Source organism: Agelaius phoeniceus, chromosome 4 (genome assembly GCF_051311805.1).
Source record: "Agelaius phoeniceus isolate bAgePho1 chromosome 4, bAgePho1.hap1, whole genome shotgun sequence".
Lineage (NCBI taxonomy): Eukaryota > Metazoa > Chordata > Aves > Passeriformes > Icteridae > Agelaius > Agelaius phoeniceus.
The window spans coordinates 21,114,668-21,130,775 of NC_135268.1; the positions used below are offsets into that span (position 1 = coordinate 21,114,668).

Below are 16,108 nucleotides of genomic sequence, written 5' to 3' on the forward strand. Positions count from 1 at the left end.
TGCAATCATACTTGAGTGAAAATCACAAGCACAAGATAATGTTTTATGGAAATATAACTTCTGGCACAATACAGAAAATGAAGAGTGGATGAGTGACTCAAAATACTGAGATGATTCTAATTCATGTTAAAATTAAGATTTCTTAATACCAGACTCAGAATACTGTCCAGATATTCTTGAAGATCCAGACCCGAATGTTTTCTGTAAAATGCTCCTAACTTAAGAACATTTCTAAACCAGTACTTGGTCCCTATTGCAAGCAGATGTAGAGGTAGTAAGAGCTATTACTCTTGTTCATGTCCTAAGGCCATGGGCAATTTCCTTTTCCCTTTCCATGCTTTTTTCCTTCCTTTCCACTTCAATTCTTCATCTCTTCCCGTCCTAGGGACAGCATTTCTCAGTGATCAATGGAAAGGATCCTTTTTAAAGCCATAATCCCACGAGTAGCTTGGTTTCTGATGAAAGCCATCCCTATTGAAGGACTTCAGTCCTTGGTTATCTTTTCAGTTAGAGCGAGGACACAGCTACTAGAGGAGGCAATCACGCTTAAAAATGCACAAAGTAATTTGAATCTTTTGTTATACAAAATTGCAATTCTTCCTCAAGTCCTTTTTGGTTTATGTCTGTTACTGGAACTGCACAGGATGGAAATTCAAAATCTTGGTTCAAAATTGAAATGAAGAGAAAATGAGAGATGTCTTTGAGCCTTCCCACAGCATGTACTTTGTTGGAAAGTATCACTAGTGCTACCTGCCTGGAACATGGGAAGGTGCCAGCTGCTCTGGTTTTCACTCCATATTGATGAATTCATGTCTTTCCCATTTATTGTTTATACTCAATTTTAAGAAATAACTTGCTTGATAGCATTGGATATATGCTCACTGGCAGAAAGTGAAGTTCTTTGCAGATGTGGAGAAGCCTTATTTTTCTATGAGGTTTCTACATAGCAATGTTGATGCTGACTTTTCCATTGGTAATGAGATTTTGTACTTAACCAATTTCATGCCTAGCAAAGCCATACATTATATTTCTGTAAGTTAAAGAAGCAAGACCATTACCCTAATTAGCAAATATCCATCTTCTGCCTGGGTGGATTTTCCTTCTCCATGAAAGCTTTTTCTCACAAGTTCTAGGACACCACCAGAGATTTGTGCTGCCTCTGCTAAAATTTCTAGAAGAAACTCTAAGGCATAATTGGCTAATTATAAAATGTATTTAATCTTAGATTGCTTTTTTCAACTAAAAACCAAAAAATTCTAGAGAGAGGTGAATGACAATTTTCATTGACTCCAATATGTTCAATATTTGACCCTACTCTAACAGATTAGGGGTTTAACTGGCTTTAATGTGTTCAGGATTTGACCCTGAAGTAATACTTTCTCAAATAATTAGTTGAAATCAGAAGAAAACAATGTGGGTTTGCATTGCATATGCAGGGTCATAAAACTTTGCTGACTTCCCATATTGTGGAATAAACTTAAAAATTCTCTGTCAAGTAGAGGCTGCAGTACATGTGTGAGGGGTGAAAGCACCAACAGTTCAGCTGACACTGACTGTAACAGCAACCCAGGATGCATAAAAAAGTGATTATCTTAAGACAGCTTTGATATCTACAAGGAGATGACAACATTAAAATATATATTTATTTAATATACATATATGCACACCTAGAAACTGTTAATAAGTCCTGGGTTTGGGCTGTGACTGGTCCTACTTTGCAATGGACTGTTCTCCTGCAGAAATGAGTGATGCAGTGTGAGGGCAGTTTAGCTCAGTTCCCATTTTCCTGTTGCTATTAGTGCTGCTCTCTGGGGAATCTAGAGGCTGCTGTGTTTTCCAAATGTGAGTGTATTCTCTTGTTGCATGTCTTGTATTGGTTGTGGTTTTGTTTTATTCAGATTATGCCACCCTCCCATCAACATGAAAGTCAAGCTGTGTTATATTTATGCATTTAAAACGGTGCACCTGTAATTTCAAGAGGTAATTTCAATTAATTCTCACTTTCTTTGTATCTTATTTCTGATTTTGGTTTCACAAGATTTCTAACTCCTATCAGAAATGCAAGCTTCCATTCTTACTTCATCATTCAAGCCTTCATTTCAAGTGAAATATTAACCTATTCAAATGTTTTCCATCTTGTGTTTTAGTTGCACAAATGAGATGGGTATTCCAGTTCAGCTTGGTGACATACACTTCAAATTTGCATATTTCCTCTTTAGACTAATGGGTTGATGAAGCTGTTGTGTTGTTTTTAGTTTGGTGTGCCTAAAATCATCACACAGGAATTATTACATACCTCTGCTTAACAGAGAAACAGAGTTGCTAGAGTCCAAGTAGCTCAGATGGGCCCTGACCTTCTGCCCCACTGAAAACTGGAGGGCACAGCCCTCTCCTCCTTGCTTTTTCCCCTCTATCAGCCTGAGGGTGCTAAAACAGGGATGATTAATAACTATAGGCTGGCAACCAGTTTGACCCTGTGTGAACAGGGTGGTTTAGTAGATACCCAGGCTCTTCCAGTCTCCTAGGGCTTCCTGAGAAAAAGGTACTGCTAACTGAATGCTGAGAATATGTTTTTAGGTTACCTCCTGGTCAGAAGAATTTCCAAGCCAAACTACTGGAGTCAATCCTTTCCATAAGGAGACCATTAAATTGCTGCGTATTTGTTTTGCTTCTAAAAAAACCCCTGTAGATAATGAGGGAGCTTCATTATTTGTTTGAGATTTGTTTGCACAGCATTGGCAGTCTATTTCCCACAAGAGCTTCTGCCTGCCTTCCCAAAGAGTAGCAAAACTGAGCATTCACTGCCTCTTCTCATTACTACCATACCAAGTGTAATTAGCAACTACATTTTATCCTCTGCTAGTAATAGTGACAATTTAAGCCTTGAATTTATAGTCTCTCTGTTTTACTCATCTGCACTACTGAGTTGTGAAACGTGAATCAACAATAAAATATTTGTTTTAGTAGGAGATGTGTTCCTAATCTGAACCCTCTGGTATCTTTGCCCCAAGGAGATAATTCAGACAGAGTGTCTCAGGACACTCTTCAGCAAGAAAAGAGAAAATACTGGGCAGAGGAGCAGCCTCAGCCAGGAATGACAGCAGGAAGATGCTATTGCAGCATAGTTACATGAAGATTATTGGCACAGTGGAGATCTGCAGAATTTGCCTCTTGCTCTGAAAATCCTAATTTGACTCAGATCCCACACAATTTCTCCTATTCTAAAAAAAAAGGAGGAGCTTCCCAGTTGCTGTTAAGCAGTCTTTCACGGGGAGGGTTAATTTAATGTAGATTATGTCTGAATTTGAATTAACTCCAAGGTTAAGTTCAGGCAGAATCACCCCACTTTTGGAAGCAGACTTCCAAAATGCTAGTCTCAATCTTGTTATCATTTCCTCTTAGTGATCTTTTTCCTGTTTCCTAGGTTTACTTCTTAATTATGATAAGGAGAGGCCAATTAGCAGAGAGGCTGCTGTGTTCTTACAGGAAGCTTTTGTATTTTGGGAGGATGATACAGTCAGCACAATCAGCTGTTTTCCTTCCTTTTCTGCTTTCCTTTGGCACTTGGTAAATATGTGACTGCTTGGTAAATATCAGAGAAATGTTGTGGGTGCTTGGTAAATGTGAGTGAAAAATAACTGGAATGAAGGATGTAGCAAACAATTATCTGAGAAGCAAACCATTATTTTCTCATGTCCAGTTGCCTGTGCTGTGACCCAGTCATGACAGTTCTAAATTGCTTTATTTCAGGCATTACAGAATAGACATTATTTTCTGTGAAAAGAATGACTGTTGTGTTTATAAATCCATATGCTATATCAGAGCAAATTCAAGTGTCACTGTACAATGTGCCTCAGCATTCTGCTCACTGAACTAAAATATCTCACAGAAACAGTTTGCCTTTTTGCAGCAGTCTGTGAAATACCTGGTTGGGAAAATGAGGATAACACTGGAATGACTGAAATATCGATGTGAAATCCAGGTCAGCAGTTTCCTGGCAATAGCTAGGTACTTGTCTGCAAGACTTGTTCAGTTCTGACCTACCAACCTAGATTTACCATAACAGGACTGTGTGGAGTTCTCTTTCCAGAGTTCTGCTAGTAGCTCCTGGCAAAGACAAGGGTTGTTTTCTAAACTATCTGACTTTTACTTCACCAAACCAGGAGAAAGCAAAAATGTGTGGTTTGTGTTCATAGCAATATTTATTGTTTTCATGTGACCTGAATTTTCTCCCCCCAAAACACTGCTATGACAACACATTATTGATTGTCACTCAGTAATTGCTGTCTCAGAGCTCAGCAGCACTGGCCTGACAGATTTCTCTGTATTGGCTGAGTTGAATTTGGCCAGCTCATCCCTAAGTGGCAACAGAGGCAAGGACATCCTCAGTGAGGGTGCTCTGCAAAGCCACCTGTTTGGTATCATTTTTCTTGCTTGCAGTCCAAAATTTCTACAACAACCTTGGAATTAGGGACTTATGGACAAGTACTTGAAACGGCTGGGACAGCATTTAGGACATTGCATCACCAAGAGCCCGGCTCTCCTGCATTGTTTGTCACGTGCCTGGGTGAAAAATGTCCTAGACAAGACAGTCCCACCTGTACAGCAGCAGTACAGAATCTCTTCTGGTACACCCAAGGATAACATGGCTCATTCCAGAAAGAGCAGCTGATCCAACTTCTTTGGAGGTTCTTCTTCCTTACTGCATGTGCCTGACCCTCTGAGACCAGCAGAGCTCAGAATTTACAGGTTATCTTGAATATCTTGGAGGATAGCTGCAGGTGGGCTGTGTTTGGGTGGAAAGGGAGGCTGGACAGGAACTAAAGTTGGCCTTCAGCAAGAACTTCAGCAGAAATTGTGAATTGACAAAGAGCCTTTCCAAAATACTGCCTACTTGGGAAGTGTCCCTGCTGTGACATTACAGCTGAGGCTGTTGGGTTTGCTCCTCTCTTTCCCAGGGCAGCTCTCAGCGTGTGCCAGCTCCCCGTGCCAGAACGGAGGCACCTGTGTCAATGACAGACAGAGCTTTGTCTGCGCCTGTCGCCACCCCTTTGGAGGAGTCAACTGCAGCGTCAAGCTGGTGAAGGACAATTCCCTGAGTGTTGGCAAGTACAGAATTTAGCAGTGCAATCCAGGATCAGTGCAGGCTCTGCCCCAGGGCCTAATTACAGAGCATTTGCTGGTCAGAGGTCTCACGTTTTGCTTTAATGAGTGACAACTCAAGCAGCAGAGTCCTGTGTTTTGGTGCTCAAGACATCAATCCCCACGGGTGGCTCATGATCTCTTTTCTTAATATGACCAGATGATGGGATTAAATTGGTTTGGGACCTGTGATAATAGCTGGAAAGCTCCCTGGTGAAATGTGCAGAGTGGGAGGCTGTGCAGTAGATGCATTTGAATGCGATGTTATGGATTTTGAAGGGGGAGGTAAAAATGCATCACTGGGAAATACTATCTTCAATGTTCTCTAAATACCAATAGCTACCAGAAGGTGTGGGACTGTGCCCTCAAGGAATCATTTTAGGCCTGCCTCTGGCTTTCATCAGCAAAGGATGCAGCCCCTTGAAAGATTACAAAACAAAAAAAAAAAGTGAAAATTATGCTCATTCAGTATAATAAATACAATAAATAATTTACACCCAGGCCACATGAAATGTGAATTTTATGCATCTTTCAGCAGCCATTTGGCCAATTTTTACTCATGACAGCATATGAATAGTGAATGAAATCATTTGTCCAGAAGCAGGGAATGATAGTGTACAGGCTCAGCTTGAAGAGAAACCATATACTTTTATTCCCTCATTTAACATCATGAATGCTAAACCTCCTTGCTGTTTGTCTAAGATTTCTGCTGCAATTCTTGGCTTCAGCTCACTCACATGAGCAATGGAAGAGATCCTGGAGTGGGGAAACTAGCAGGGGGTGTAAGGTGGAAAGAAAGCTTCCTTAATGATAACATAGTATAGACAAACATCAAGTTCCCTTGCTGTTGCTAAATTTTTCTCTGGGGGATACACCTGTCACTAATTCTGAAGAAAATTAGTTCTTATGTAATATAGTAGGATGTGTTTATGCAGGAATACTGTGTTTCAGTTGCTCAAGTTCAGTCATGCACAGGATGATGTGACATCAGAAAATCTGCATTTGGTCTTTTGGCTGGTCCAAGTTGCCTTTCTACAATGTAACATCACTTCAAATTTTTCTTTATTCCTTTCCAGATTTTTCAAAAGGATCATACAGATATGCACCTATGGTGGCTTTTTTTGCTTCTCATACATATGGAATGACAACTCCAGGACCCATCAGATTTAACAATCTGGACGTCAACTACGGCGCCTCGTTTGCCCCAGCAACTGGGAAGTTCCATGTTCCATACCTGGGGGTCTATGTTTTTGAATATACCATTGAATCCTTCAGCCCACGTGCCTCTGGCTATCTGGTCATTGATGGGGTAGATAAACTCACCTTTCAGGCTGAAAATATGAATAACAGCAAGTACACCTTTGACAGAGTCATTACTGGAAATGCTTTATTAGAGTTAAATTACGGTCAGGAAGTCTGGCTCAGACTGGCAACTGGCTCTATACCAGCCAAGTACCCACCTGTAACTACATTCAGTGGTTACTTGTTGTATCGTACCTAATCAGTGCTAAGAGTGAGCTGTTAGTCAGATGAAGCAACCTGCAGGTGAATTTAGCTTTGCATTTGAATTCTTTGCTTCTTTAAGGGCGCTGAGCTTCCCAATGTAATGGCTGATCCTCCAAGATGTTCTTTGGTTGTAGCCACATGCCCAACCCCAAGGAGTCCACAGGTTGGAGATGGGGGAAAACAAAGCATCTTCCTCATATCAATATGACTGGGAAGCACAAATCTGATGCTGTTCTGCTGTAACATTGCATGGACATGCTTACATGAGATTGCTGAGAATCACTTCTCAAGAGAAAGCTCAGTTTGATCATTGCTTTACACCCTGACTGCAAATCAAAAGTGATGGATAGATTTTGATGACTCAGAGGCTGGATTACTACTCAGCTCATTGCATCAATTGAGAATTGTGTCTATCTATTCTGTTTGGAAAAAATTATATTTCTTTTTCATTTTGCCTTCCATTCTTCACTGCATACTTTGATATGTCAGTATTCAATTGATTCATGATTTGTTTATGTAACCAGTATGATGATAAACTAGGCTTTTTGAATCTGGCAGCAAAAAACCCCAAGTGGAATACACTCAGATTAGAAATACAGTATTTGTAGCATTTAAATTAATCATAGGATAAACACCATAATGGATTTGGTGGATTCTCTCTGCTGCTTGAAATATTTAAACCTCAGCTGGATTTTGCTTGGGTGACATGTTTTAAGCAAACATTGTCATATTGGCTTCACACAGATTTTAGCATTTGACCTATAAAGTACACAAGATTAAATTATATAACCAAAGTGTTTTCTGAGTTTGAATTCTATAAATCCATGATAATGTTTGTTTCTGCATTATATTCACTAACTACTGAGGCAAGATGAACTTGGCTTCAGTCTGCATGTGATTTTTCAAGCACCAATCCAATAAAGAAACATTTTTAATTGATGCCTGACTGCTTGCAAAAACAAACCCTCAAGTTTTTGTTCTTATGCTTTGCAAAGTCCCAGGCTGCTGACCAGGTTTTTCTGTGTCTCTGTGTTTGTCTCACTCCCTTTTCTTAAAAGCTAGAAATATCCAACTATGATCTGTGCCAATCTATTGAAGCACAGAATGTTTTGGTGCTCCCTGAATTATTTTGTTTCCCACCATCAGGAACTTTACTTGAAAACACATGGGCATCATCAACTCTCTTCTTAGTATTACTTAATGTACCTTACAAGATCTTAAGGTGAATGTCCATGAAATTACTGAATTCCTGCCATGCCATATGTGGAGAAAACAATCCACAATGTCTTCCCTCAGATGCATAAGTGTACATTCTGTTGTTCCAAAGAGAAATGAGCATTCCCCCCCAGAAGCAGAGGTGCTGGAGGGTGTCCATGGGTGTGTGCCTCTGGGTGCTGGCTCCCTGAAGTGCAGAAATGTGCAGCTCTCAAGAGCTTCCCTCCAACTTCAGGGGGCATCTTATCATGGCTTGTGGTTAAGGACAGCAGTTAAGAATTCATGAGAGTTTTCAATCCCAGCCCACTTTTTTTTTTTTTTTTGAGGTTTTTTTGTGACCAGAAATCCTTTCTTCTCTGTAATTAATGGGTTCCTAAGGTACCATGGACACTGAATGAGTGTGCTACAGACTTTTCCTCCTGTTACATACCACAATTTTCTGTAAATACTCAAATCTTTGATATGGCATTAACTCAGCCTACTGTATCACTGAATGTTATCAAACATAATGAACACAAGCCACACTCTCTCCTTGTATGACACTGTCATTTTAATGTGCTTAGTCCTCTTCATTCCTGCTGTGGTTATGGCTAAATGGCATGAAAATTACTCTCAAGATGAAATTAAAATGACCCACCAGAGTCTGCATCTCTGTTTTAATGGGACTTTCTTTGCCCTTGCAGCCCTTCCCTCTAAATCCTTCAAGCTGGCTCCTCATCTTCACAGGCACTGTATTCCCCCAGCAGTCAAGTAATTTCTGTGTCATTGTACTGGTTTTCTTTCCTCTTTTCTCACCCCCTTTTTTTTTCTCTCCTCTCACAAAGCAACAGATTCATTGGGGTAAAGTAAGAATTCTGATTAACACCACATATGTATGAGTAACAATTGGAAGAGTAATTTCCCTAATAGAAATAGCATTGAAACTAATTTTCCTTTTTAAAACATGGGGGAAAAGGAACACTTTAAAATTATAATAAATGTATACTCCCCTTTCTCTACTGTTTAACTATCCACTCCAATCTTTCTTCAGATGTCTTCAAACTAATTAGAGTTGACTTTGTCTATTTTTAAAAACTAAAATGCAGATTGTGCACTGTGAAGATAGTTTTGTATCAATCACTGAAGCTTATTTATGGGCTTGTGACTGTACTTGAGCTGGCTGGACTCACAACGCAAACCACTGAAAAATAAGTGAGGATCAATTAAACAGTCAGCCTACTCATTATGCAGAATAGGAAACAACCAGCCTGAAATCCCAGGAGAACTTTTTAGGCATCACCCAGGATAGGTGGTTCCTGAGGCACTTTGTCACCTTTCTGCTTTCATCTTCATGTTTGGATTTGCATTCCCTAATGCCAGCAGGCAGCAAATCTGAACACTCATCTCTGCCCACAGCCCTTGTGAGGGACCACAAAGCCATCTTGAGCCTTTGTACTTCAGAGTGAACAGTGTTCTCTTTCTTTGGCTGGCTCAATAACCATGGCAACACTTTGCCTGCTCTGGCTCTGACAAGCCCATCCAATTTACTCCAGAGTTTGTGTTATCATTTCCTCACCTGTACCAAGCAAGTTTCAGCTGAACCCAGCCCCTCAAATGCTTGGGATCCACACTGAGACCAGCAGCTGGTTTTCCTCACATGCCATTTCTAGCTGCAGAGCCAGCACAGCTCGTGCCAAGCTCCCCTGCTAACCCAGGCCTGCCTGGGTCTGTCCTGTGGCTATTGCTGGCTGTCCTTACATCTGGGATGTTGTTGTTAAATTATTTTTTTTTCTGCGATAATAACATCAACGTTAGCAGCAAGCAGGAAAGAAACCATTATGACCATGAATTCAGGCAGTGAGTAAAAGCAGCTCTTAGGAGCAACACTGCAGCTAAATCCCATCAAAATCAGTGCATACCTGGTGATGAAGTACCTTTGGCAGTGGGATAAGAAGTACATTGAGGCAATTGCAAAACTGACTCTACCCAGCAGCTCAAGTGGGCGGCTGAGCAGGAGAGTGCAAAACAAAATAGACAACACACAAACAGTTTGTGCATTGCCAAAGTACAGAAGTGTGCACCATGGCTTTGCACATCTGTCACTGGTGGCTGCTACCTGGCTGCAGAAACAATTGCCTGGCAGCTCCATGCCTTCCATTAACCCCTTCAGGCCATGAGATGTATCACACTGAATTAACAACGTCGAGATTTTTTCTGTTTTAATTTTATTAATCCATACTTCTTCCTATCCTTAGCTGACTGCTGGAAAGCCTGAGCCAAATCATCCTGTTCCCATGCCAGAGCATTATCAACAGCAGAAAAAGGAAACCTTCTTTAATTGTTGTGGAATTGTACTTACTAGAGCATCCTGATGGAATCATAGTTTTAACCGTTTTATAAGAAGTACAAATATTTATCACGGTTTTGTTTTTTAAAATATATGGTAATTCTGTTGCAGTAATTTTCCCTTTGCAAGGCTGCCATTCTCCCCCTTTGTATGATGGCCTCAATGGCAGGAGAGTTCTCAAGGGAGACATAAAGTAAAACACTCTGTTCAGATGGGACTCCAGTCAAGAGTGCATGGTAAGACAGCTTTACCAGCAAGCTGCTTCCTAGCTGAAGTTGCTACAGACATGTTACAACCAACACACTGCCTTGTAATGAACTTCCTTGCTCTGCTTCCCCAGCCTCAGAAATCTGTGGTGGCTGTGAGCTGAGAAGAGTCTTCTGCATTCACATGGTACATGTAAACAAACCAAAGTGTTTCTGAAAACACCGATTGCCCTGGCTGCTGCTGAAAATTCTTATCTTAGGAAAAGCAAATTGCAAACAAAACAGACCATGGCTGTTCACAAACACTAAGCAAGTACTTCCAGAAAGTTTACCATTCAAATCTGCAGGAGCTGGTCAATGCCATAAAAATGATCTGAAGTGCCCAGAAGTCCTTTGTAAATACTACAAGCTTTCTAAATGTTTTTTGAGCCACTGGAAATCAGTATATCTCACATCCACACAGATTTAGTGTGGTGAATAGCAACGTCAAAAACAGTGGCAACTAAAACAAAATCCTAAAATGACAGACTTGTTTAGATAAAGAATTATCCTCAGCTCTATCTGATGTCTCTGAATTCTCTGCAAATTGCCTTGGAAAGGAAAAAAAAGGTTCAGCCATCCATTGCTAGGCTACTTATTGGTATTTACTGAAGGGAAAAAACACACGTGAGAAAATTGTGTACTATTATTTCCTTTCAAAGAAAGGGCCATTACCAGCTTACTCAAGCAAGAGACAATTTTAAGGCTATGAATTTAGACACACTGTAGAAGAACATAGTAGACTTCAAGTATAATTTTCATCAATAATTTTTAGGGTCTAAGTTGATCGCATTTACCTTGGCCCCAATACCTGGCATTATTACAGCTTCTTAATACACTATCATAAAATATTTAATTTGGGAAATAAAGGAATGATGCTTACAAAAAAAAAAAAAAAAGGGAGAGTGATTCACTAAGAGTTAAAATGTAGCTAAAATAAAATGTAGTTAAAATAAAAGGAAACTGGAATGGTGTCAGCAGTGAATGACAGAACCATTTAGGTTGGAAAAGACCTCTGAGTTCATTGTGTCCAATCTTTGATCATGACCTTGTCAACAAGACCATGGCACTGAGTGCCATGTCCAGTCATTTCCTCAACACTTCCAGGGCTGGTGACTCCACCATCTCCCTGGGCAGTCTATTCTAATGTTCCATTAAGGAATTCCTCCTGATGTTCAACCTGAACCTTCCATGGCACAGCTTGAGGCCATGTCCTTTCATCCTGTCACCAGTTGCCTGGGAGGAGAAGCCAATGTGCATTACAGTCCATTTTGGGCAAACATTGCTAAAGGTCATTCCTTTATATGTGAAATTATTTGTGTGAATTAAACAGAAGTAGGATGGCAGCTATGAGGAACTCCTAGCTTCTAGAGCAAAAGATACAGATCTAGGACCACCCTTCAATTTGTCTGTGGGCTTACCTTGTTTGTAGAGGTTTGGACTTTGACTTAACTAGTATATATGGTCATCAAAGGAAGGTCAGATGCTTAAATAATTGTGGGGAAAAGCTACAAATAAGGGAAATAACACAAGACATGTTTGTAAGTGTTAAACAAAATGCATAAATAACAATGTGTTTGCGTTCCTAAATAAGAATGAAGAGGAAAATAAATTAAAAGTAAGAGATGGGCAAGTGTTTGTCTACAGTTAAAATGCCCAGCTGAAAGGGATTGTTCTTCCAGCTCTCACAGCACCAATGTGCATTTGCTGGGACTGAACCACAGCCTTGCCTTTTCTCTGCCTTCCCTGTCTCCAACCCTGCATTTTTTTCTGCTTCCCTGGTGTTTGTGTGAATGACCAGACTGCCATGACCTTGGAAATTGGTTATGATGCAATATCCTTGCACCACATTTCTTCTGAGCCACAAAATAAGGACATATTTTCTCTCCTCTGTTATTTTCAGTTTACTGATTCCAATGGGCACCCCAATCACCACCATTTTAGTTTTGTTATAGTACAGCACAAAACTCCAAAAAAGCTTGTTTGGAAGAAGGGATAGAGCATTCTTTCAATCTATTTCTACACAAACACAGTATTTCATTGTTGCTGTTCCTGTGTATTTTTGTTTTTTCAGGCAAGAACAGGAAAAACTGGTGAGGAGAAATTACTTTTCAACCAGGTGATACAGACTTTAGTTAGAGAAAAAAATGCACATGGATGAGAAGCTGTCTAGTGTCCCATTTTAAACTCCATTCCATGCTTTTCATTTTTTACAGGTGTAATTTCAATTTCTCCTCTCATTTGGTAGCCAGTTTCACAGCTCTGCCTGCAGGTTGTACTACCTCAGGTCATTTTTCCAGTGACTGTGAAAACATGTGCATGTCTAAGGCCCTGTATCAGCAGTGAAGAGCAATCCATCTGCTACAAAAATACTTGGAGATCCTTTCAGGTAAAGGTACACTGCTGGTCACCCAGCAGCACTGCCCAGCAGGAAGACCTTGATTTTTCATTTGAAACAAGATTAGAAGCAGATTCAAAGATAGAAAGGTAAAAGAGGAGAGTTAAAACCACAGAATAGTTAAAAACATTGCAGAAACACGTAGTCAAGGGTTGGTATATGAATTTGTTGCATAGGATAGACTTGTAAGATTTCTTAATATTACTCAAAGGGAGATGAAAAGTTCTCTTCTGTGCTGATCAGAAAAACTTCCTGTTTAATGAAGATACAGAACGTGTGGCAAGACATAGACCTGTAAAAGGAGATTTCATTGAAGCATTTAAACACAAGGAAGGTCTTGATGTCCACCTAAAAGCAGAAGGGATATACAGAATGAAGATTCATGCAGCTTCTGAAACTTGGCAGGAAAGCCATCGACAGGAGCAGCAGAACTGGGGCTGAGTGGGTCTAACAGTGTGCTGGCTTTCTTACTGGGAAGAACATGATTAAGCTCAGGGCATCTGGGGCACCTTGGGCTACCTCAGCTCTTATTGTGCCACCTCCAAGAATTAGATCAAAACTGGATATGGGTATGTAACCAACCTAACCCCAGCTGGTGCTTTGATGTGTATGTACAGAGCTCCCCTTGGCTTATGAGCACTGATAAAAATAAACTCATTGAGTGAGGTGTCTATCTCATGTCAAATTACCTGGATGTCAGCTGCCTGCAATTCTAAATACTCTTGCAATAGCTTACTGTGGAAACAGATTGAGTCCTTATCTGAATGAGAACCATTCCATTGAATTTAAGCCAAGTAATTACAAAATGTTTAAGAAAATAATGAGATTACATTTTGCATTTAAAAGTCCCAAGATAGGCATAAACAATACAGAAAAAGATGGCAATTTTTCAGTATAAATTGAGGTAAGCTAAACATGTGGCATTGGTTTTGCAGCCCTTTAGTTCTGCTAACAGAGTTGAACCTGCAGAAGTGAGGCAATTCCTCCTGCATACAGAGAACAGTGCTAGTGGAAGTATTAGTGTGGCAAATTTTTTTAAATCTCAGGCTTAGGTGGTTATAGAAATTAATAAAGACCAAGCTGCGTGTGTGACACTCCTCCTACCTGATGGAGTAGAGCTGCATGGAGAAACAAGTGCACAGCAGGTATTCTATTGCAAGGATGTAGAAAAGAGCTTGCTTGACAGAAGTAAATTAACACTTAAAAGAGGCGTATAAGAAGTTGAAGTAATAGAGAAGAAGAAGTGCCTGACAGCATTAACAGGTTAAGGGCCAGGCTCCTGCTCAAGTCAAGTTTTTTTGCCAGTCTCCTGTTGTGTCTTGGACCTTTTGGCCCTCATGCCATTCTAAGGTGTGCTTGTGAGCCTCACAGTCTGCAACCAGAGTACATCTGAAGAGCAGCAAAGCCTGTTTGCCATCTCTGGAGAGTATCACCAAACCAGGGAGCGCTGGTACCGTGTCAAAGCCACTGAGAGTGTGAGGGGGGTCGCTGATGTCAGGGTGAATTGAAGTCTCTAACCACTTATGAAGGTGTCTTTGTGAATTGGATAGATGTTGCTTCACAACTACTGACTAAAATAATGATGTCTGGTGGGAAAAGGACTTTCTTGGAGTAGTCTTTCATCACCATCTGGTTTAGTACTTTTCTTTACAGAATTATTTTCCAAAGTGCCTGCAAAGACAATCCCTTTCCAGCTAACATCTTTAATGAGAAATTTTTGTTTGACTTTTGATCTTCCCTCAGCATGGTGGCTCTCCTCTGCAGAATTACAGCAGCAGCCATGTGCTTGTGTGTGCTGAGAACAGTGTGCTGCAAGTGCTAATAGTGTTGGGTCTGTCTCTCAAACCTGACAGGATTGATCACAGCAATTCACCTCTCAAGTGGTCAATACTTCTTCAACATTTCAATCTTTCTGTAGTGAATCCCATACCGTTTCATGCTTTTAACTTGCTTTTATTCCCTGCCAGTTGACTCCAGACACACTGGAGACTCACAAGGGCCCAATTTTTACATCTGTGCTGTTTTGAGTTTTTATATTTCTTTGGAGCAGGCAGCATGTAAGATATTTTCCACCATCATTATTATGCTGATCATTCAGTGTTTTATCTATCAAGTGCTCGCTTTGGGAATTTGCATTCAAATCCGATTACTTGCATAATCCAGGAGCGTTAAAGAAATTGCCTTGGGAAGAGCATCTTGCTCTCCCCCCTCAGTACACCTCTGTGTTTGGTTTTAAGGAGGTGTGGTGTGTGATCTCTGATCTGCTTTTTCTTATGAACTTTAAAATCATGGCTGGTTCCAATGAAGCTCTTTTGAGTCTGGTCTGGGCACATACTGCTTCAGTTGCTCCCAGAAAACTGATTCAGGTGGGCCTTAAGAAAATTAAACTCTCTTTTAGAGGCAGCTTCCTTTCAATGCTGCACCTCAGTAAACTTCCCTTCCCTGTTTCTCAGGCTGTTGTGTCTCTTTCTGTGGCACAGGGGTTGCAATTGAGAATTTCATGCAGCTCTATTCCATCAGGTAGGAGGAGTGTCACACATGCAGCTTGGTCTTTATTCATTGCTATAACCACCTAAGCCTGAGATTTCAGGCTTTCCTGCCTGGCTTGAGGACACCCGACTTGTGAGCAGGGTATCACATGGAACAAAAAAATGCCACAAACACCCACAGCTGAGAATAAATGAGTGAGTGCTGTGTCTCTCAGCATAAAAAATTAACTTCAATAAAAACCACACTTTCTGGTAACTGCAGAGGCTCTAGCTCCTTATTTGGCATCATACATGACTTAAAGAATTTTGATAGCGAAAGGTAATGTAAAATATATTGATTGATTCTGCTTTACCCTCCTCCTGGGATGACTTTGATGTCCAATACTTTCTTCTTGGAGAGGGACTATTTGTCACAGCATTTCAAACAGTTAGCTTGAAATGATGTGTTCTTCTGGAGTCCCCAAAACACTTGAAGGTAAACGCTTCAGAATTCAAAGAGAATTTGCTGAAGTCTGTAGATACAAAAATGCTTTGACATAAATTGTTGCAACCCTTTTAAAATTCCCCTCTGTTTCATGCCCTGTTTCATTATGAGACTAACTCCCCTTTCAGCTGGCAGATCAAAATGGCACAGTTTGAAGTCACAAAGCTTCCTCATATCCTCCTAGGAGCTGAGAACCCAATTTCTCCGCAAAGCTATCCAGACTGTTGAACTGCTATAATCTTTCAGAAAATAATGATATTTTGCTTTGGGAGCTTGCTCTCATTTTCTTGTATGTTGTCAGTA

The 16,108-nt window shown here is 40.4% G+C and overlaps 1 protein-coding gene across 1 annotated transcript; it reads left to right on the forward strand.

The window, feature by feature from the left end:
* Positions 1–407: 407 nt before the first annotated feature.
* Positions 408–6,649, forward strand: LOC129120961 (multimerin-1-like). The gene is made up of 3 exons (XM_077176577.1): positions 408–561; positions 4,959–5,105; positions 6,219–6,649. Exons 1-3 carry the CDS (start codon positions 408–410, stop codon positions 6,641–6,643), a joined length of 726 nt encoding a protein of 241 aa, XP_077032692.1. The 3' UTR covers positions 6,644–6,649.
* Positions 6,650–16,108: the final 9,459 nt, after the last annotated feature.